The 23,410-nt window shown below is 40.5% G+C and overlaps 1 protein-coding gene across 1 annotated transcript in view; it reads right to left on the minus strand.

The window, feature by feature from the left end:
- LOC126106135 (brachyurin-like) overlaps positions 1–23,410 on the minus strand; it is an 88,033-nt gene that overhangs the window by 30,038 nt on the left and 34,585 nt on the right. Inside the window, exon 4 of the mRNA XM_049912378.1 lies at positions 10,327–10,428. Coding sequence (XP_049768335.1) covers positions 10,327–10,428 — 102 coding nt within the window. The remainder of the gene's footprint in view (positions 1–10,326; positions 10,429–23,410) is intronic.

The following is a 23,410-nucleotide window of genomic DNA, read 5'->3' on the forward strand; positions in this document are numbered from 1 at the left end:
TTCCTGAAAAACAGCAATTTATTGACACTGAATATAAATATTATGAGGCACGAAGGAATCGTGAATTTTGTAATGGAAGGGAGTGTGGGGCAATGAAACTGAGTAAAAACTACATATAACAGGTTTGACTACTGTAAGCAATTCGAATATATATTGGGTCTTTAGTAGCGACACGCAAATGGACAGGCTTTCACAGGATAAACTGGGTTCGCGAGCTGCAGCAGGCAGTTTTTCCGAAAGGAGACCATAACAACACCATTACTTTTATCTGTGAAGCGGTGACATGTTCCCGGCCTTTGGCACGCTCTTGAGGATTTTCACGTTAACGGATCACACAAGCAGCCAGGTAAGATCCTCAGTGCTAATGCTGCCGGTACCTGTGACAGTGGATGGATCGAAGGTCAAAGAGTAGAACAGGAGAGTGGGGTGTGGTAGGCGTGAGAACACCATCTCTTAGCTAACTTTAGGTTGAATCTTCAGATGATCACTTGCCGATATCATGCTGTGTTTGGGACGTTAGATGCTGTACCAAAAGCAAATTATAGTGATCAGCCAGAACATTACCACTGACCTACTATTGATACAAATCTGTCTACATCTACATCTACATCCATACTCCGCAAGCCACCTGACGGTGTGTGGCGGAGGGTACCTTGAGTACCTCTATCGCTTCTCCCTTGTATTCCAGTCTCGTGTTGTTCGTGGAAAGAAGGATTGTCGGTATGCCTCTGTGTGGGCTCTAATCTCTCTGATTTTATCCTCATGGTCTCTTCGCGAGATATACGTAGGAGGGAACAATATACTGCTTGACTCTTCGGTGAAGGTATGTTCTCGAAACTTTGACAAAAGCCCGTACCGAGCTACTGAGCGTCTCTCCTGCAGAGTCTTCCACTGGAGTTTATCTATCATCTCCGTAACGCTTTCGCGATTACTAAATGATCCTGTAACGAAGCGCGCTGCTCTCCGTTGGATCTTCTCTATCTCTTCTATCAACCCTATCTGGTACGGATCCCACACTGCTGAGCAGTATTCAAGCAGTGGGTGAACAAGCGTAATGTAACCTACTTCCTTTGTTTTCGGATTGCATTTCCTTAGGATTCTTCCAATGAATCTCAGTCTGGCATCTGCTTTACCGACGATCAACATTATATGATCATTCCATTTTAAATCACTCCTAATGCGTACTCCCAGATAATTTATGGTATTAACTGCTTCCAGTTGCTGACCAGCTATTTTGTAGCTAAATGATAAAGGATCTATCTTTCTGTGTATTCGCAGCACATTACACTTGTCTACATTGAGATTCAATTGCCATTCCCTGCACCATGCGTCAATTCGCTGCAGATCCTCCTGCATTTCAGTACAATTTTCTATTGTTACAACCTCTCGATACACCACAGCATCATCTGCAAAAAGCCTCAGTGAACTTCCGATGTCATCCACCAGGTCATTTATATATCTTGTGAATAGCAACGGTCCTATGACACTCCCCTGCGGCACACCTGAAATCACTCTTACTTCGGAAGACATCTCTTCATTGAGAATGACATGCTGCGTTCTGTTATCTAGGAACTCCTCAATCCAATCACACAATTGGTCTGAGAGTCCATATGCTCTTACTTTGTTCATTAAACGACTGTGGGGAACTGTATCGAACGCCTTGCGGAAGTCAAGAAACACGGCATCTACCTGTGAACCCGTGTCTATGGCCCTCTGAGTCTCGTGGACGAATAGCGCAAGCTGGGTTTCACATGACCATCTTTTTCGAAACCCATGCTGATTCCTACAGAGTAGATTTCTAGTCTCCAGAAAAGTCATTATACTCGAACACAATACGTGTTCCAAAATTCTACAACTGATCGACGTTAGAGATATAGGTCTATAGTTCTGCACATCTGTTCGACGTCCCTTCTTGAAAACGGGGATGACCTGTGCCCTTTTCCAATCCTTTGGAACGCTACGCTCTTCTAGAGATCTACGGTACACCGCTGCAAGAAGGGGGGCAAGTTCCTTCGCGTACTCTGTGTAAAATTGAACTGGTATCACATCAGGTCCAGAGGCCTTTCCTCTTTTGAGCGATTTTAATTGTTTCTCTATCCCTCTGACGTCTATTTCGATATCTACCAATTTGTCATCTGTGCGACAATCTAGAGAAGGAACTACAGTGCAATCTTCCTCTGTGAAACAACTTTGGAAAAAGACATTTAGTATTTCGGCCTTTAGTCTGTCATCCTCTGTTTCAGTACCATTTTGGTCACAGAGTGTCTGGACATTTTGTTTTGATCCACCTACCGCTTTGACATAAGACCAAAATTTCTTAGGATTTTCTGCCAAGTCAGTACATAGAACTTTACTTTCGAATTCATTGAACGCCTCTCGCATAGCTCTCCCACACTACATTTCGCTTCGCGTAATTTTTGTTTGTCTGCAAGGCTTTGGCTATGTTTATGTTTGCTGTGAAGTTCCCTTTGCTTCCGCAGCAGTTTTCTAACTCGGTTGTTGTACCACGGTGGCTCTTTTCCGTCTCTTACGATCTTGCTTGGCACATACTCATCTAACGCATTATGTACGACGGTTTTGAACTTTGTCCACTGATCCTGAACACTATCTGTACTTGAGACAAAACTTTTGTGTTGAGCCAACAGGTACTCTGAAATCTGCCTTTTTGTCACTTTTTCTAAACAGATTGTTCACGTCCACGTGATTGCAGTGACACCTAGTGCGGAATGACTTCTACTCAGAAACAAACAATGCATGTATTATCAATGACTTGCTGTCTATATGTAGAATGCGGAAACAGCATGATCTATCTGAGTTTGACAGAGGGCAGATTGTAATCGCATGGAGGCTCGGCACGAGCATTTCGGAAACTGCATGACTTGTCGGATGTTTGAGGAGTGCTGTGGTGAGTGTCTTCAACACGTCGTGAAACCAAGGTGAAACCACATCCAGATGTCGTGGTCTTGTGTGTTAGACGTGTCACACGTTCGAGGCTGGACAGACTGCTAAAAGAGGACATGTGGTGAACTAGCATCAGACTTTCATGTTGGGCAGAATACAAGTGTGTCTGAGCACACAGTGCATCAAACAATCCTAAGGATGGGCCTCCACAGTCGACGACCTATGCATGTGCCAATATTAGCACCATGACATCAGCAACTATGACTGAAATGGGTACGACAGAAGTGAGTAAGTGACCATATGCACTGGACGTTGGCGCGGTGGCGGAGCATTTCAGGATCTGATGAATCCCAATACCTTGTTCATCATGCTGATGGGAGTGAGCGAATCCTTCAACTTCAAGGTGAGCAGCTCTTTAACACCTTTACTGCCGGATGGAAACAAGCTGGCAAGGGTCAGTTATGCTCTGGTGGAAACAGTACACAAATGCCAGTTCTGGCCCACTTTTTAAAATTGCTAAAAATATTAAATTTTAAAAGTTAAAATTTAGGTTCAAGTTACACAATCGTTAAAAATATTAAACTTTACCTGTTGTTTAGTTAGTACAACAAACTTGTACTAAGTACTAAAGGACAATCATACAAAAAAGATGTACTAAGTTCTTTCAGATGATGTTGCAATTCCAGTTGAAATATATTCAATACTTTTTAATATCTGTTCATGACAGCCTAATTTATTATCTGTTTCCAAATATATTCTACAAACAAATTTTCCTTAAGACATCTAAATTTTGATAATACCTATATTTATGTTTATGATAATCGAAAAATTTTCACCCTTTTTTTCAGTACAATTGTGAGTAAATGCTTGGTTACTCTAATTATGAATTTTTTCTTTTATATATTATTTTCTCTACATCTTTTTTTGTGTGATCAATACAACTTAGTTTATCACATATTTTATATTTAGATTTAGTATCTGGCAAATTTGTTACATAAACTGTTTAGAGTAATATTTTTTTCATTTCATATACTTACATCTTTCGATTACATTATTATTTTTGAATGAATTTTATTATTATATTCATTAACTAGGCTTTTTACTAAATCAATCCATTTATAATTTCGTTGCAAATTAAATTTTTTCCACACTTTTTCTTTCCATCTTCTGTGCAATCTTTCACAGATGGATGTTTTTAATTCCAAAGAACTTGAATAGTGACTAATAACATATTTTTACATTATATTTTCAAAATCATTATATAAAATTCTCTTCCATTATCTCTGTTTGTAAATTTCTTAGACGATGTATTCTGATTATTTAAAAAAAATCAATAACTAAAGTTTTACCTGTTTTCTCTTTAATTGCAATGACCCCAGAAAATTTCGAAAAATTGTCAATAACAGTTAATAAATATTCATATCCTTTGTTTATTTTTGAAATTCCTCTTAAATTACCAGAATCCTTGTTGACCAGATCCCTTTGCCATAAATAAAAAAAAATGCTTCAAATGGCTCTGAGCACTATGGGACTCAACTACTGAGGTCATTAGTCCCCTAGAACTTAGAACTAGTTAAACCTAACTAACCTAAGGACATCACACACATCCATGCCCAAGGCAGGATTCGAACCTGCGACCGTAGCTGTCACATGGTTCCAGACAGCAGCGCCTAGAACCGCACGGCCACTTCGGCCGGCTGCCATAAATCATCTGCAGCAAGAGATAAGAAATGTAATCTTTTAATTTTTTCCTGTTGCTTTATGCAAGTCATCAGTAATTTCTTCATTAATACATCTTTTAGGACCTAGTATATTTTCAGTGTGGATATTTACAATCTTCAACCTATTAGATAAAAATTTTTAACGAATTTATTGTTTTTAGTTTTACAAATAGAAGCAAGGCCTTCAGTTCTTTGTCTTCCGGTTTTAGTTGTTGTTATTCTGTAAGGATTATCAGTGTCAGTAAATTTTTTACACTTTAAATGATAGGTATGATAATCATGAAGGGTTCGTTGATTCTCTTGAATGACAGAATGTGAAGCGTGATATTCAATTTATACAGATAAAAACATGAATTAATTACTGTTTTAATCTGATGTCTGCATTTGATTCTAACACAACAAATGACCAAATAAAATTACTTTTAAATCGACTGGCACAGTTTTAACAGTATCTGTTTTTCTTCTGTTAGAAAACTGGATTCATGTCATATTTTCATTGATTGGATAGATTTGGTTACTTTGTAAAGATTATCACACACATTTGAAGAAACATTTTAACTAATAATAACCATTTTCTTAAGAATAAAATTTGTTTCATTTGGGGGAATAAATACAAATTCAGTAATTTGCTTATCACATATTTTGTTTCAAAGATAACTTGTTTGTTTTATGCTCTGTGTTAAACAGTCTTTTTGAATTTCCTTTTTTGTAAAGTAATTCAGACAGTTTTCTTAAGATGATTAATTTGTCATTAAAATCTGTTTTATTGACATAATTATTGAATTACACTCTAATACTTTCATATTCAGGATATGTAAGAAGGTTTTTATTTCTTTTTCTAAATATTGTTTATTAACAACACCAGTTTTATCGATTGGAGCTTTTACATTTAGTATTATTTTACCAATAAAAGTAACATACCTTTGAGTTGAATTAAAAATACTATTTAATTCTTTACAAAAAATATAAGTTAATTTTCTAATTGTTTATTGAAATTATTTATTTTTGTAATACATTATTCATTAAGTATTTTTTCCATTTTATTTGTAATTCAATTTTTTTGGTGTATTTAAGATTTGTCTTATTTCCAAAAATGTCAGTTTTTGGGATTTAAAATTTCATTGAAGTTGTAACATTTGATAATAGTTTTAAGACAAATACAAATAAATGACTACAAATAAATTTGTTAAAATTCTGTTTTATATTGATGTTTTAGCTCATTTTTCTCCAAATAATTAATTCTTTCGGTATAGTTCCACTAAATAAATCCAAAACTAATTTCGTATTTTCGATTTATAAGAAAAAAATCCAGTGAATACCAACATGATCAAATGTATTTCATTTAGCGTTCTACATTCAAGATTTTTTTGGTTTCCAGGACAATTAATCAGTCATGAATAAACCTCTAAAATATTAAATTTTCAGTTGTTCAATTAATTCTTCTACATTAAAATTAGCTAAAGACTTATTATGTGTTTGAATAATTTTTTCCAATTTGTTTTACTTTTTCAGTCCAGTACCTTCCTTTCCCATTGTTAAATTACATCTTTTGTGTTCTTCTAATTGTTTATCAAATTTCTGTTTATTATCAGCAGATAAAACACCAGAAGAAATATCAACAATTACTGAACGAATTGCACAAAAAAAGCCAATAAAATTGGTAAAAATGCTCCTTTTCATTCGTTAATCCAAAGTTTTCTTTCTTTTTCATTACATATTCAGCAATTTATTTCACTACAGGAACACCAGATTTTTATATCTTTCTTTTTTGAGTACCAGTTAAAATTGTTGATACTGTTTAATTGTACATTATTTAATTTAAATTCAATTGATTTTGGTTTAATTTTATCACTTGGATGTATAATCAGTACTAATGTTACTCATGTATATTGATAAAAAATTAATAAAGAATTTTGTAAAATGAACACTTTGTCATCAGTTTCCATATCCATTCCTAATTTGCTTTTTCCATATATTATTCTTCCAACAGCTGTTGCCACCAATTTTTCACCAAGTAAAGCATATTCAGAATACATTTCTTGTTTTCCAGTTAACTGAATTTCTTTCTCTGCTTTATGTCTTTCCTCTAAAGCATTATCTAGCTATAAAAAATTCATGTATCTCACAAGCACTGTCTAATGATTAATTCCAATACCACCTCTACCTAATCTTTCTTCTAATATTGTTCCAGGGCCACAATAACCATAACCAGGAATATCTAATTCAAAAGATAGTTTGTTGATTAATGTTTTGATGATGATTCCCTATATTTTTCAGAATTTCCAAAATGTAGAAGGGTTATTCTCCAAAGCTCTAATCAAATATAGAATTCCTTCTGGATTATTAATAATAAAACTGTTAAATTTATTTGTTACCTTTTTTAAATCTATCAATTAATTGTAGAACCTCACTCATCAAAACATATTTGGTTAGCTTTTTTGAATATTAATTGCACACGAATTTTATCTAATGAACTGTTGAAAGTCCTTTCTGAAAAACTAGGGAAATATTCTTCAACAATCACTTTCATCAACTTTTTATATATATTTACCTAGCTTGATATCATTTTATTTCAATTATTTTAATTATGTACCGCGCTGAAATCGAAAAAATTCAAGCATATCTTTGTAAATCAAAGTTATCAAATTCTTCACCTAAATCATCCATAGTAATCGGTTTTCAGTTAAAGAAGTCATTAATTCATCTGTACCTTCATGTTCTATTTTGTCATTTGTTAAGTTATCATATTTCACTGGTAATCCTCCAATATACTTAAATCTAGCTCTTTATCCAAAAACTGTTTCTCCACAGTTGCTGATAATTTCTATCATTCTTTCACTCATATTTACTTATTCAATACTCATTGTGTCTTCATCAATTTTAACTTTCTTCTATATTTAATTTCTTCTAGATATTGATTCAGTAAATCTTGTATTTATGATTCACTTAAAATGTAATTAGGTTATGAACTTTCATGTTGTGTGGTTGGTGGAATATCGCTCAATTTTCTAAATCATTTAGACGATAAGGAACCCTTTGTTTATCAGCTTCTTTGTTTTCCTCAGTTGTTTTTAATGGATTATCACCTATTCCTTTGATTCCTTGTTTAACTGGTTGATCTTTTAAAATTTTTTCATACTCCATTCTTGATTGTCTTTCTATCTTTTACACTCTTCTTTTAATTGTTCCTTTACTTTTCTATTTCGTTTAGCTTTTTTGACAATGTTTAGCTTATATTTTGTAAACACTTATTAAGGATCAAAATAATTAATTTTATTCGTTTTCTTAATGTTCAATGTTTATGTTAATCATTTACATTCCTACATTTTGTAATGATCTTATTTATGCTTCTTTATTTTTAAATCTGTTGTCTAATCTGTTCTGACATACAGTTTAAATGTAATTTTTTATTATATAATTATAAAGTTTTACATTAGAGGTGAATACACCACTCATGTCCTTCATGTGTTTGGGCAGAATAACAACCATAATTGTCCAGTATCAGGCTGGCAGCGACCATTATAATCATCACTTTTATTATTCTTGTTTTACTCTGTCTGTGTAAAATCGTAATAAGTTCTTTTGTAATCTCTCCACTTATGTTTTATTGTGAACTTTTGTGTTGTCTGAATCAATATAATATTTACCAAATCATTTTCTGTCTGTATAACTAATAAGGTAATCTATTCAATTTAAGTGCCCAGATCCTCCAACCCTAAGCAATAAGTGAGGCACCTGACTAGTTTATAATGTAGTCCCATGGCGTTTTCAGTGCTTGCACCACTTGATTTTTCAAACAATCTATTAAATTCCTGGAGATAATCTGTAATTTCATATGACCTGTCTGATAAAATTTGTATCAAATCTGACTTGCATACCCAAGAAGTACCTGTGAAGAAAGGGACTGTGTTCATAGCACACAGAACTTCTGGAACATCTTGAAAACCCAGCACAGTTAAATTTGTGTAAATAGAGGTCCCAAAATAATAAAATTGCCACTATTTAATATTTGTGCTTGGATATGAATTTCAACCTAAAATAATGTTATTAAGAATCACTTTTGACTCCTGACTGATATTTTTGTTGCCACTGCTGACATGACATAGAAAAACTTCAGTCAGAAATGGAAGTTAGTGCCAAGCCCTCGAAGAAACTAGATGGGAGCCTGTAGATGTTCCTTATTCCATTTTTTTGTGGTCCATATTACATCAGGCATGTTGGCTTGTGACGTAATCATGATCTTTTTCCTTGCAAAATGTTGCATATTGAACTGATAATATTTCTTTTAACTAGTTTCTTAACATAGAGTAATCCAGTAATTTCACAAAAAGTAAACTCGAGGGTCAACAAGGGAAGTGTCCAGATGTCTCAGAGTGAACCAAAGCAATGTTGTTTGGACATGGAGGAGATATAGAGAGACAGGAACTGTGAATGACATGCCTCGCTCAGGTCGCCCAAGAGCTACTACTGCAGTGGATGACCGCTACCTACTGATTATGGCTCGGAGAACGCTATCATGTTGAATAATGCTTTTCGTGGAGCCGCAAAACTTCATGTTACGACTCAAACTGTGCGCAATAGGCTGCATGATGCGCAACTTCACCCCCGACGTCCATAGAGAGGCCCATCTTTGTAACCATGCAGCGTGGTAGAGATGGACCCAACAACATGCCGAATGGACCGCTCAGAATTGGCATCACATTCTCGACAGCGATGAGTGTCGCATATGCCTTCAACCAGACAATCGTTGAAGACCTGTGTGCAGGCAACGCGGTCGGGCTGGACGCCTTACACACATTGACCAGTTATTGCAGGAGGTGGAGGTTCCCTGCTGTTTTTGGGTGGCATTATGTGGGGCCCAATGTACGCCGCTGGTGGTCTAGGAACGCCGTAATGGCTGTACGATGCGCGAATGCAATCCGCCGATGGACAGTGCAACCATATCGGCAGCATATTAAAGAGGCATTCGCCTTCATGGAGGACAATTTGCGTACCCATCGTCCACATCTTGCGAATGAGTGCCTTCAGGATAACGACATCGCTCTGCTAGAGTGGTCAGCATGTTCTCCAGACATGAGCTCCATCGAACATGCGTGGTATAGATTGAAAAGGGCTGTTTATGGACGAAGTAACCCACCAACCACCCTGAATCGCCGTCCAAGAGTGGGACAATCTGGACCAACAGTACCTTGATGAACTTGTGGTTAATAAATATGTCACGACGAATACTGGCATGCATCAATGCAAGGGGACGTGCTACTATGTGTTAGAAGTACTGGTGTGTGCAGGAGTCTGGACCACTACCTCTGAAGATCTCGCTGTATGGTGGTACGACATGTAATGCGTGGTTTTCGTGGGCAATAAAAAGGGCGTAAATGATGTTTATGTTGATCTCTATTCCAAATTTCTGTACAGGTTCCGGAGCTCTCGGAACCGAGGTGATGCAAAACTTTTTTTCATGTCTGTAGTTTCAACGCCTTCCTTAAATATGTAGAGCTCGAAGCATTTACAAATGCTGCATTAAGGACAATCTTGTCTTAGCAACAACAAAAACTGTAGAAAATGGTGGGTACTGCTTTTGGCGATCCCTAGGGGGCATTCCATCAAGTGATTCTAAAATCAGTCACCAGACAGTAGTATTATAGCCTAGTAACTTGCTGTATTTCAATAGTTGCCTCAAAGTGAACAAAAGAAGCACACTTACCACTGGTATTGGTCAGTCCCCAGCCGCTAACCACAGCAGTTTGTCCAGCGAAGGTTTCATTGACCTCGAGAAAAGAAGGTAACGCCACCACGTTGATGAAACCTTGAGAACAAAATATTACAAATCATGTGTTTGGATTCTCTGAATATGAAATACAGTGCCTTACTAATGACAGTGAATGAAATGTTACAAATCTGCGATTTGGATGTTAGCTTGACACTATGTCCTAACCAGCAATACCATGCGATGCAAATACGCGTCGTCATCAGAATAACAGTGGCAGACACTTCAAGGTAGACTATTTTGCCAAATCATACTCACACAGAGCCATTGTTATTAAGTAATTAACTTTGACTGTACAACCCCCTATGTACCATTCCAGACCTGACATTTGTAGTGGTTACATATTTGTTTATCTTTCCTTTCATTTTACTGTCGACCATCTTAGTGCTAAAAGAAAGGTAATGATTATGAATTTAATTCAGCTTGCGAAATAACACTCCAAAGTTTCTTTTGGTTTCTAATAAGAACGACATGTACCAAGGCAAGCTTTGAAAATGCTGAAGTGAAAGAGAGTGCAAGAAACTGATACAGTTTTTACCAACAGGGTGCAGCTCTTGATCTACAGACGATAAATGCTATAGGCAGACTGTTTCATAGAAACACGTAAAGTAATGAAAAACTAAGTAAGTATATCTATGTGATTACATGTTTCAAGATTTGAAAATAATGAACTTTCGTGTCTATTATGAATATGATTCTCTAAAAGAAAATGACTCTTAAAAGTAAATTAGAAAAATGGTTGTCTTAAAAGCAATGAATTTACGAAATAGGTCCCAAAGAGAAATTCAACAGCAGAAGTGGTAAACAGAAAAAGAAACAATGGATCCTGTCCAACAATATAAATATAGGAAAATAGGAACCTTGTAACTTATGTCAAAGTTTTTTTGAGCTGAAACAAAGAATTATTAATATTAATTACAAACATTAGTTATTTATTACAAGAATATTATTCCAGTTGAGCATTTTAACATGTGATAAATTTGTAATCGCATCTGTTTGTGCTACCAAAGACGAGAGTTTAATCTGGCTATTTAACCAAAAAGCTGATTTACGTATTTCTGAGGAAAAGGTGAGATTAAAGTATAAAGGAATTGAGCAGGAAGTGTTTTTTTCTGTATTGTAGTTATCAGTAAGATGATAAGTAGACAAGAAGAGGCAATGAAGGATAGAAATTTTAAGAGAGAATTACTTTTCAGATGAGCAGAAATAAAAGGGTATTATCTTTGTTTGCTAACTATGAAGACAATTTAGTGGTAAGTAAAATTTATATGCGTAAAATAGGTGTTACTGAATTACGTTTCAAAAATATGGGAGATTAGAGAGGGTGAAATTGAGAACATTCTGGAATAAGGAACCAATAGCCATAACGGTAGAATAATGTTTCTGTAGCACTATGAAGTTTCTACGCATTTAGTAGGCAAAATGAAACGGCAGAATACTGTAATGTGTGTAACGTTGATTTAGAGTAGAATACAATCATATAATGTGAACTGGATCTGTGGTTACACTACTGAAGAATAAGTGTCCATTGTGACTTCATTACACAATGTCCAATGACCGACACATTTTATCTTAGTCTCCATTATATTCCGCACCCTCTTCTGATGGTATCAAAAGGTTTGAAGATACACTCAGAAATCTCAGGTAATGTGAGTACGGGTGTCGAGAACACAAAGGACTTGACATAACCTCAGAGAAAAAAGTCAAGTGGGGTGAGATCACGGGAGCGAACATGCTAACGGGCCACGAATTCTCTTCCAATTATTACTCTCTGCCTGAATCTGTCTGTGAAATATGTCCTAGCTGGACGACCGAAGAGCGATGGAGCGACATCATTCTGAAACCATAAACTGGTGCACATGTGCAGGGGACGTCCTCTATAAGTTTAGGCAGGACATTCACCAGAACGTTTAAATGCTATGCACTATTCAAAATGTCTGGTGACATGGGTGATCCAATAAGGGCATCTCCAAGAATACCAGCACAAATATTACTGAGAATCTCACTTGCTAACTTTTCATACAGGTAGCGCGTGTTTTTCAAGTGTGTAGTAGAACTCGCCATCCCTGAATTGCTCTTCAACAGTGGGAAGCTAGAAGGTGCTTAAAACGTCAGTGTAGGCCTGTGCTGTAATAGTGCCACACAAAACAACAAGGGGTGCAAGCCCCCTCCATGAAAAACACCACCACACCGTAACACCACCGCCTCCGAATTTTACTGTTGGCACCACACATGCTTGCAGATGACGTTCACCGGGCATTCGCCACACCCACACCCTGCCATCGGATTGCCACGGTGTGTACCGTGTTTCGTCGCGCCACACAACGTTTTTCCACTGTTCAATCGTCCAATATTTACGCTCTTTACAGCAAGCGAGGCGTCGTTTGGCATTTACCGACGTGATCTGTGGCTTATGAGCTGCCACTCGACCATGAAATCCAAATTTTCTCACCTCCCGCCTTTCATTGTACTTGCAGTGAATCCTGATGCAGTTTGGAATTCCTATGTGATAGAATGGATAGATGTCTGCCTATTACAGTCAGTCAACAGACAAGGTCGGCCTGCACGCTTTAGTGCTGTACGTGTCCCTTCACGTTTCCACTTCACTATCACACCGGAAACAGTGGACCTAGGGATGTTTAGGAGTGTGGAAATCTCGCGTACAGACGTATGACACAAGTGACACCCAATCACCTGACCACGATCGAATTCCGTGAGTTCCACGTTAAGAACATTTTCGTTTGAAGTGAGGCATCTTGTAGCTTGACCTAATGTGCTATTTGGACTGAAAGAAGAGTATCACTAAATTTAATTGCACACAAAAAAAGTACAACATAGATTTAGTTATTTAAATAACAGATAATTATTCCAGCTCAGTATCTTGTTATTTCTAATTCTGTTCGAACCTTATTTAAATCCAGAGCCATATCATCACCGTAGCGCTAAGAAAACTAAAACTCCCTTGGTCATTTCTGTTAACAGTACTTACGAGTATGATAAATAACTATTTGGTTCTGCAGCCACATACAGTAAATACATTCCATTCACAGCCAGCCCAATAAGTGATGGTGTGTACTGAGAGTAATGTGTGACTACAGAAGACATGCAACTGGAGGGTTTCACCAGTTGGTTTGGACGATATTTCCCCTGTTGACGATGACAGGCTCACAAGTGAATGAAAGAAAAAATTTAATCATTTATCAGAAGATATTACATTCCAAAGGGAGCACAAAGATTAACTTAGAGTAATTACAATGAGAAAAGGCATTTAAACAGTCATCCTTCCCATGTTCTATACAGGCATTCAAAATGAATGAACCATAGAACATTGCACAGTGGGAAGCGATCTGGATAGGATTGCAGCACAAGTCGCATCTATATCTTCATGGTCAGGTTTCATCCCGCGGCTATTACTAAGTGTCGCTCTGCGTTGTGGAGCACTGCCAGTTCAACTTCCAAATGGTTATAATCTTTTACATCTACTTCAATCCACTAACAAGGAGGGTATGATGATGATGATGTTTTGTTTGTGGGGCGCTCAACTGCGCGGTCATCAGCGCCAGAATATGGAGGGTATCATGTTACACCTCAGGCAATTGGGAGAATTGTATACAAGACCACCCCAACTCCCCCCCTCCCCAAGCCAGCCTATGCACTTGTTTGTGGTACATTGAAGGTCAGCTTCCCCTCCCCAGGTCCGTCCAAGCACCCAAGGCATTGTTGGTTCTAGTACAAATTAGTTCGAATCTCGGTCTGACACACAGTTTTAATCTGCCAGGAAGTTCCATATCATAATTTTTAACATTTTTATGCAGCGACAGCAACTGATATTGTTTATATAAGAATATACAGTCCACAGTTGCAGGTTAACTTTATCGTTTACCTAGGTTTCAACGTTAGTAATAATGTCTTCCTCTGAAGAAGGCGTTATTACTAACGTTGAAACCTAGGTAAACGATAAAGTTAACCTGCAACTGTAGGCTGTGTATTTTTATGTAGTTCCATATCAGATCACACTCCGCTGCAGAGTGACAATTTCATTCTGGAAATTAGTTATTACTGGTACAGTCCACTTATAAGGCTTCCAGGGCTGGTATGTGATACCTTCAAGGTCACCCACAGCTCCCCCTAGCCCCCTCTTCAGTGGGCAAATGGTATTCAAGCTCCTTCCCTCCCCCCCCCCCTTCCCCCTGATCCTTTCGAACTAGAGGAAATTTGCGGGATTCATCATTAGAGGTCTGTGGAACATTTCATTCTGGAAATTAGTTATTACTGGTTGAGTCCACTCATAAGTATCGTCATGAAGCACTGGCGAAGTCCACCCCAAAAACAGAATAAGAAGACACGGAAGGTAAAACTAGTCACATGCTCTCATAATTAATTGTTATTTTATAATTTTGAGTTAATTTATTCCAATTTTACAAATACCCACATCTCTGTCTTAAGATATGTGTAAATACGATTATAACCAATTACTGCTGCACATTATTTAAAAAAATTATATCGATACTCCAAATTAAACTATTTCTGCAGTGCAAATTAACAACAAACACACTTTTGGTGAGACATGAAATGTTTAACGAGTTTCGCTGATAGTCCATGTTAAACAACGTTTACAAGGCATTATCACTAAAAAATACAGTATTGCTAACACTTTAAGTGTTAAAAAAATACCATAACACGACATTTAGGCTAATAAACTCTTGATACATAGCAAATCAACGTCATCCCAGCGTTACTAGTGTAAATAGTGCCATAGCATATGTCTTAATACGAGTATGTCATCCTATTGGCAGAAATGATGTAATTTAATGACATAATGACGTATTCTGTATAATTTCGGTAAATATTAACAAAATTTACGACGTAAGACACTTTGACAATACAGTGAGGGATGCAGGCGTGGCTGAGGTATTATACCATAATGATGTGTACCTGTGTGATCTACCTTCATAGCTAGCTGGAGCGAGAATGACGCACTGTGAAGCTGTCTAAAGGATACTGACCACCTACGAAACTCTCCGATCGCAACACGCAGCGCCCGGTACACAGAGAGACGACTATGTGATAGTTAAAACGATACAGTAGCCAGCAACCCATCTAACACAGCACCTGTGATTGACGCAAGAAGGGTCTTGAGAAGGGAGGCGGTATACCATCAATGAAAGTGTTCAGCAGCGGAGTGATTCGCAAGCTGTATTAATCAAGCTCTAATATTCTTTTTTACATATCTCTCTACTTCTCGGAGAACAAAGACAATCTCATCTGGAAAGCTGGAAATGCTTTGATGTTCATTACATTAATTCCTCGATTTTAATTCCGTTGACACTCATTGATAATAATTTTGCTGACTCAAGTTTTATGTTATTTTGCGGGTTACGACGTTGCTGCCATCTTTCAGTAACGAGCACTTTGGAAACTATTTGACAGCAGTAAACCTTTTCTTGCTTAAGGGAGAAGTGAAAATGCTGCAACTCACGCCTTAGCTACAGATAGTTACGTTAGTAGATCGCTTTCTCTAAATCATTCACGCACTACTATGTCACATAGGTCTGTTATCAGTAGGGTTGATTAAAGCACGAGTGTTCCAGAGATGCTTTGTGAACTCAAATGGGAATACCCGTAGAGAAGATACTGTTCTTGGCGAATAAAAACTATCGAGAAAATTCAGAGAACTGGCATTTGCAGCTAACTATAGAAAGACTCTACTGCCGCCAACGAATGTACCGTGGAAGTACCATGAAGATAAAAGAACCTAGGTCTTCCACAGACGCATACAGAGAGATTTTTATTCACTCACTCTATTTGTAAGTGGCGCAACGTACCCTCCAACATGCACCATATGGTACCTTGCGGAGTATCTGTTGGGAGTAGATGTGATCCAAGGATTTATGACTCATAACTGGAAAATATGTCATGATCGCGTGACCAACTTTTAAGCCGAAAGGCCCTATAGTTCAGACCAGCAATACTTGCAGGGTGTTTCGAAACTTTCCTTTCAAATTAATACAACAGGTAGAGTATCCAAACAAATATATTTCATTCTGGTACATACAGACCCTGACGGCAATTGCTGAAGCTAGAGACGATTTTCACAGAAGGTAGTTCTGCATGCTAATTAGAGCACCCGCGTTCACATGAACGAGTGACCAATGGCCTGCGTGCATGCAGTACATAGACGGATCATTGACTGTCCTGTCTGTTCGGAGATTCCTAGCATCTTTACAATGGAAATAGCATCGACAGCAATTCTAGGGACGAGGTCTTCTGTTTCCTTAAAGGTTCCATACACCAGCTGCTCCATACGCCCCCAGAAGAAGAAATCCAGACACGTGAGGTCGGGTGAACTGTGTGGCCAGGCCACAGGGTCACCTCCTCGAATCCAACGATTCCTCCCAAATGACACCTCACACCAGTACTGAAGTGAGCTCCATCCCATCGTACTAGAAGTACATCCTTTGTCCAATAACCTGGTAACTCATGTCCTAACTCATGTCCCACCGAGATGCGATATCGGCGTCCACTGAGGCGGAATAGAAGAACGTATTGTCCTGTCAACACAGAGAATGCTGTCCAGAAAATGAAAAGCGAATCGCTGTCGATGACCACACGGTCGAGTACCTCGTGTATTCACATGTACCCTAAAATGCAGACTGTGGACACTGAAACAGCTGTCGCAAGTAAACAAAACCTCGTTGGTGTACAGGACCGAAACAAGAGGTGCGGGGCAGTCCCCTTTAAAAATCATTGTGCAAACATCACGCATTGGGGAAATACTTCTGGTGCTAGTGCTAACAAGCTCTGAAGACGGAAAGGATGAAGCTGCTGATCATGCAACGCATTCCACACAAGGCTATGTTTGACACCCTGATATGTCCAATACAAATGGCTCTGAACACTATGGGACTTAACATCTGTGGTCATCAGTCCCCTAGAACTTAGAACTACTTAAACCTAACCAACCTAAGGACATCACACACATCCATGCCCGAGGCAGGATTCGAACATGCGACCGTAGCAGTCGCGCGGTTCCGGACTGAGCGCCTTAACCGCGAGACCACCGCGGCCGGCTATGTCCAATACGTCGTGAACTTGTAGATGACGCAGAATCTTGTATTTCCTTCCAGGAGTTCACACTGTTCGATTCCGACATGTTTCATGCATACCTGCACGGGAAGTGCCTCTCCCACGAAGCAGGCGATGCAGACGACGGGATATTTGGTGCTGCGGAACCCGTCAGTTGGGAAAGCGCTGTAGATACTCTCTTACTGCAGCTCGTCCATTTCCGTTCACAGAATGGTATACCAGATGCATGTCAGCCATTTCTGTGTACGCAAATTGTTGTGGATTGGCAAGACAGCCAATCCGGTTTTGAGAGGAAGCCGAAAGGCACGCGTTTTAGCTCACGCAGGCTGACGTGAGGTCTGGGACAAGGAAATTAGACTAGCAAAAAGGGACGTAGCTGTGGAATACTTAACTTTAATCCATAAATGGTGAACATCGCTCTTGACGGTACATGTTTTACAGCATCAATTGTAACTGGTAATGGCGCCTTGCTAGGTCGTAGCAAATGACGTAGCTGAAGGCTATGCTAACTATCGTCTCGGCAAATGAGAGCGTATTTTGTCAGTGAACCATCGCTAGCAAAGTACGCTGTACAAATGGGCGAGTGCTAGGAAGTCTCTCTAGACCTGCCGTGTGGCGGCGCTCGGTCTGCAATCACTCATAGTGGCGACATGCGGGTCCGACGTATACTAACGGACCGCGGCCGATTTAAAGGCTACCACCTAGCAAGTGTGGTGTCTGGCGGTGACACCACACAAACTGCTCCATGTTTACTTTTGTTGTCCGACGTGGTAATGGCTGCGACTGAATCGGTGCGTTTATATGGAAGTCACTGTTGTTGTCACATGGCTATGACGCTTACCAACGAATCGTTGTATTCTTAGGCAGACCGCAAAGCCAACCATCTACATCTGGAACAGTTTTGAATGTCAATACACATTCCCTGTCAGAGACGCAGACATAACAAGTTTCGTCAGCACCAGTAACAAAATGTTCCCTACCAATAGAAGCTGACCGCAGAGAGCGTATCTTCCTTACTACAACGCCATTTCTTTATGTTCTCTACATTCTGTATTAATCTGAACGAATAGTTTCGGAACACACTCTGTATTAACGGAGACATTAAAAAACACGAAGAATCTGCGACATGTGTGCAGCATTAGTGATCGTTTGCCTTTTTCACGATTCAGCCTGATAGTTGCTGACATAAGCATGTTTAAGTCCTGGACTGGTTTCTCATCTCTACGGTAAACTAGACTTCCCTGAAAGAGCAACAACATAGTGCTCGCGAAAATCAGATTGACAGCTTTTCCAGGGAACATACGGTTGAAGAAAGTTGCTCAATAATTGTACCCCATACCACTGCATATACCATCACAGTAAGAGCTTAAGGCTCGTAAGCTCATGTATTTTTTTGTAATACACCACGGGAAACGCACAGCAAAATCGGAATCAAAAAATGGCTCAGAGCACTATGGGACTCAACATCTGAGGTCATCAGTCCCCTAGAACTTAGAACTATGTAAACCTAACTAACCTAAGGAAATCACACACATCCATGCCCGAGGCAGGATTCGAACCTGCGACCGTTGCGGTCACGCGGTTCCAAACTCAAGCGCCTAGAACCGCCTAGAACGGCAAATCGGAATCGTTCTCCAAAACATTTTATGTAAGTGATAAATAATTATAGATTACGTGGACGCACATAAGTAGGTTACAGAACACTTGTTCGCTCACTGCTTGAATACTGCTCACTGGTGTGGGATCCGTACCAAAAAAAAAAAAAGTTCAAATGTGTGTGAAATCTTATGGGACTTAACTGCTAAGGTCATCAGTCCCTAAGCTTACACACTACTTAACCTAAATTATCCTGAGCACAAACACACACACCCATGTCCGAGGGAGGACTCGAACCTCCGCCGGACCAGCCGCACAGTCCATGACTGGAGCCCCCTAGACTGCTCGGCTAATCCCGCGCTGATCCGTACCAGGTACGGTTGATAGAAGAGATAGAGAAGATCCAACGGAGAGCAGCGCTCTTCGTTACAGGATCATTTAGTAATCGCGAAAGCGTTACGGAGATTATAAATAAACTCAAGTGGAAGACTCTGCAAGAGAGACGCTCAGTAGCTCGGTACGGGCTTTTGTTGAAGTTTCGAGAACATACCTTCACCGAGGAGTCAAGCGGTATATTGCTCCCTCCTACGTATATCTCGCGAAGAGACCATGAGGACAAAATCAGAGAGATTAGAGCCCACACAGAGGCATACCGACAATCTTTCTTTCTACGAGACTGGAATAGAAGGGAGGACCGATAGAGGTAGTCAAGGTACCCTCCGCCACACACCGGCATGTGGCTTGCGGTGTATGGATGCAGATGTAGGTAAGTTAACATATGTTTACGGTGGCTTATTGCCGAAGCGTAGCATAGTGAGATTGCAGCGAAGGGCGCCAATTAAATGGTTTGTAAAGAGGGGGGGGGGATAGGCGGGGTGAGAGGTCTAGATCTGGGGTCGGGATTGTAACGAGCATTTTTAATACCTTAGTAAACGAATGGCGATTCATAAGTAGCCATAAAAAAGTCCTAGTGCCGTGATACGGACTTTTAAATCTTTTTGTGAGGAAAACACCTCGATCCACATCCATTAGTGAAACCTGCTAAGACTCTCAGGCTGACGACCACATCCCATACGTGATGTATTTCTACATAACACACCGCAAAAAACGCACTTGAAAATCCGGGTCACTCCACGAATGTATTACGCAAGAGATAAATAAATATAGACTAGACTGAGGTGCCAAAGTCATGCGATACCTCCTAATATCTCGTCTGACCTCCTTTTGCTCGGCTTAGTGCAGCAACTCGACGTGGCAGTCACGCACTGGACAAGTCGCTGGAAGTCTCCTCCAGAAATACTGAGCCTCTCTTACCTCTATGGCCGTCCATTAATGCGAAAGTGTTACCGGTGCAGTGTTTTGCGCACTAACTCACTTCTAGATTGTGTCCCACGAATGTTAGACGGGATTTATGTCGGGCGATCTGGGTGGCTAAATCAGTCGCTGGAACTGTCCAGAATGTTGTCCAAACCAATCGCGAGCCAATGCGGTCGGTCGACATAGCGCATTGTCATCCACACAAAGTTCGTCGTTGTCTGGGAACATGGATTCCATTAATGGCTGCAAAACGACTCCAGATAGCCGAAAATAACTACACTCCAGGAAATGGAAAAAATAACACATTGACACCGGTGTGTCAGACCCACCATACTTGCTCCGGACACTGCGAGAGGGCTGTACAAGCAATGATCACACGCACGGCACAGCGGACACACCAGGAACCGCGGTGTTGGCCGTCGAATGGCGCTAGCTGCGCAGCATTTGTGCGCCGCCGCCGTCAGTGTCAGCCAGTTTGCCGTGGCATACGGAGCTCCATCGCAGTCTTTAACACTGGTAGCATGCCGCAACAGCGTGGACGTGAACCGTATGTGCAGTTGACGGACTTTGAGCGAGGGCGTATAGTGGGCATGCGGGAGGCCGGGTGGACGTACCGCCGAATTGCTCAACACGTGGGGCGTGAAGTCTCCACAGTACATCGATGTTGTCGCCAGTGGTCGGCGGAAGGTGCACGTGCCCGTCGACCTGGGACCGGACCGCAGCGACGCACGGATGCACGCCAAGACCGTAGGATCTTACGCAGTGCCGTAGGGGACCGCACCGCCACTTCCCAGCAAATTAGGGACACTGTTGCTCCTGGGGTATCGGCGAGGACTATTCGCAACCGTCTCCATGAAGCTGGGCTACGGTCCCGCACACCGTTAGGCCGTCTTCCGCTCACGCCCCAACATCGTGCAGCCCGCCTCCAGTGGTGTCGCGACAGGCGTGAATGGAGGGAAGAATGGAGACGTGTCGTCTTCAGCGATGAGAGCCGCTTCTGCCTTGGTGCCAATGATGGTCGTATGCGTGTTTGGCGCCGTGCAGGTGAGCGCCACAATCAGGACTGCATACGACCGAGGCACACAGGGCCAACACCCGGCATCATGGTGTGGGGAGCGATCTCCTACACTGGCCGTACACCACTGGTGATCGTCGAGGGGACACTGAATAGTGCACGGTACATCCAAACCGTCATCGAACCCATCGTTCTACCATTTCTAGACCGGCAAGGCAACTTACTGTTCCAACAGGACAATGCACGTCCGCATGTATCCCGTGCCACCCAACGTGCTCTAGAAGGTGTAAGTCAACTACCCTGGCCAGCAAGATCTCCGGATCTGTCCCCCATTGAGCATGTTCGGGACTGGATGAAGCGTCGTCTCACGCGGTCTGCACGTCCAGCACGAACGCTGGTCCAACTGAGGCGCCAGGTGGAAATGGCATGGCAAGCCGTTCCACAGGACTACATCCAGCATCTCTACGATCGTCTCCATGGGAGAATAGCAGCCTGCATTGCTGCGAAAGGTGGATATACACTGTACTAGTGCCGACATTGTGCATGCTCTGTTGCCTGTGTCTATGTGCCTGTGGTTTTGTCAGTGTGATCATGTGATGTATCTGACCCCAGGAATGTGTCAATAAAGTTTCCCCTTCCTGGGACAATGAATTCACGGTGTTCTTATTTCAATTTCCAGGAGTGTATTATTTACATATTCTTAACATTGACTCACCACGAACAAAGCCGTGACCGGTGGTTGTAACTTAACCACCGAGGGCTGCGGAGTTTGTGTTGAGTTGTTATTGCTAACAGGCAAGCAACACTACGTGAAATATCCACGTGATCCACATTCATCATCATGCGTAATGATTATTTAAAACAAATGAAATAAAACTCTTGTTACAAAGTAGAAATGATCAATGTCAAAATGAGTGTTCGAATGGAACACTGTAATAGCTTCATGTAGACGATACTTGTATTACCCATAAATGTCACACTTAAGGCTCTGTCTACAGCACACCACAGTAAGATAGTACTGACAAAAGCATTGTGAACTATGCAGACGCCTGACTCGATTGCTTTGCTGGGTGACTGCCTATTCTTTTCAAGCAAATTTCTGGAGGGGGTATGCTACACATCAGATTGCATTGCTTTGCTGGAAGGCTAACTATTCGTCATATGCACATTACATTTCAAAATCAGGAGATGTGTTTACCTATACCATAGGACATTGTAGTTTTAACGGAACATTTGGTAATGGCACGTGGTGAAATATATATTGGTTCATCATTGAGGACAATCCGATTAAACTGTAATCAAAACCACTGAGGTTCAATGTGGGACGTACGACGGAAGTATCCATTAGGACAGCGCAGCGAAATTTGGCGTTAATGAGGTATGGCAGCATACGACCGACGCGAATGCCTTTGCTAACAGCATGACATCGCGTGCCGTGCCCCTCTTGGGTTTGTGACCGTATCTGTTGGAATGAAGGCAACTAGAAAACACTGGCCAGGTCACAAGAGTCCTGATTTCAGTTGGTGAGAGCAGATGGTAGGGTTCGAGTGTGGCGCAGACTCTACGAAGCTATGGACCCAAGTTGTCAACAAGTCACTGTGCAAGCTGGTAATGGCTCCACAGTGGTGCGGCCTGTGTTTACATGAAATAGACTGAGTCCTCTGGTCAAATTGTGCCGATCATTGACTGGAAATGCCATTTTCAGCCATTCATGAACTTTATGTCTCCAAACAATGATGGAATTTTTATGACTGACAATGTGGCATCTTACCAGATCACAACGGAAGAACATTCTCGACATTTCGAGGGAATGATTTGGCCACCTATATCGCCTGACATGAATCCCACAGAAAATTTATGGGATATAATGGAGGTCAGTTCGTGGACAAAATCCCGCACCGGCTGCACTTTCGCGATTATGGACGGCTATAGGGGCAGCATGGTTCTATATTTCTAGAGGTGACTTCCAACGATTTGTCGAGATCACGCCTCGTCGAGTTGGTGCAA

This window comes from Schistocerca cancellata, chromosome 10 (assembly GCF_023864275.1).
Source record: "Schistocerca cancellata isolate TAMUIC-IGC-003103 chromosome 10, iqSchCanc2.1, whole genome shotgun sequence".
Classification (NCBI taxonomy): Eukaryota; Metazoa; Arthropoda; class Insecta; order Orthoptera; family Acrididae; genus Schistocerca; species Schistocerca cancellata.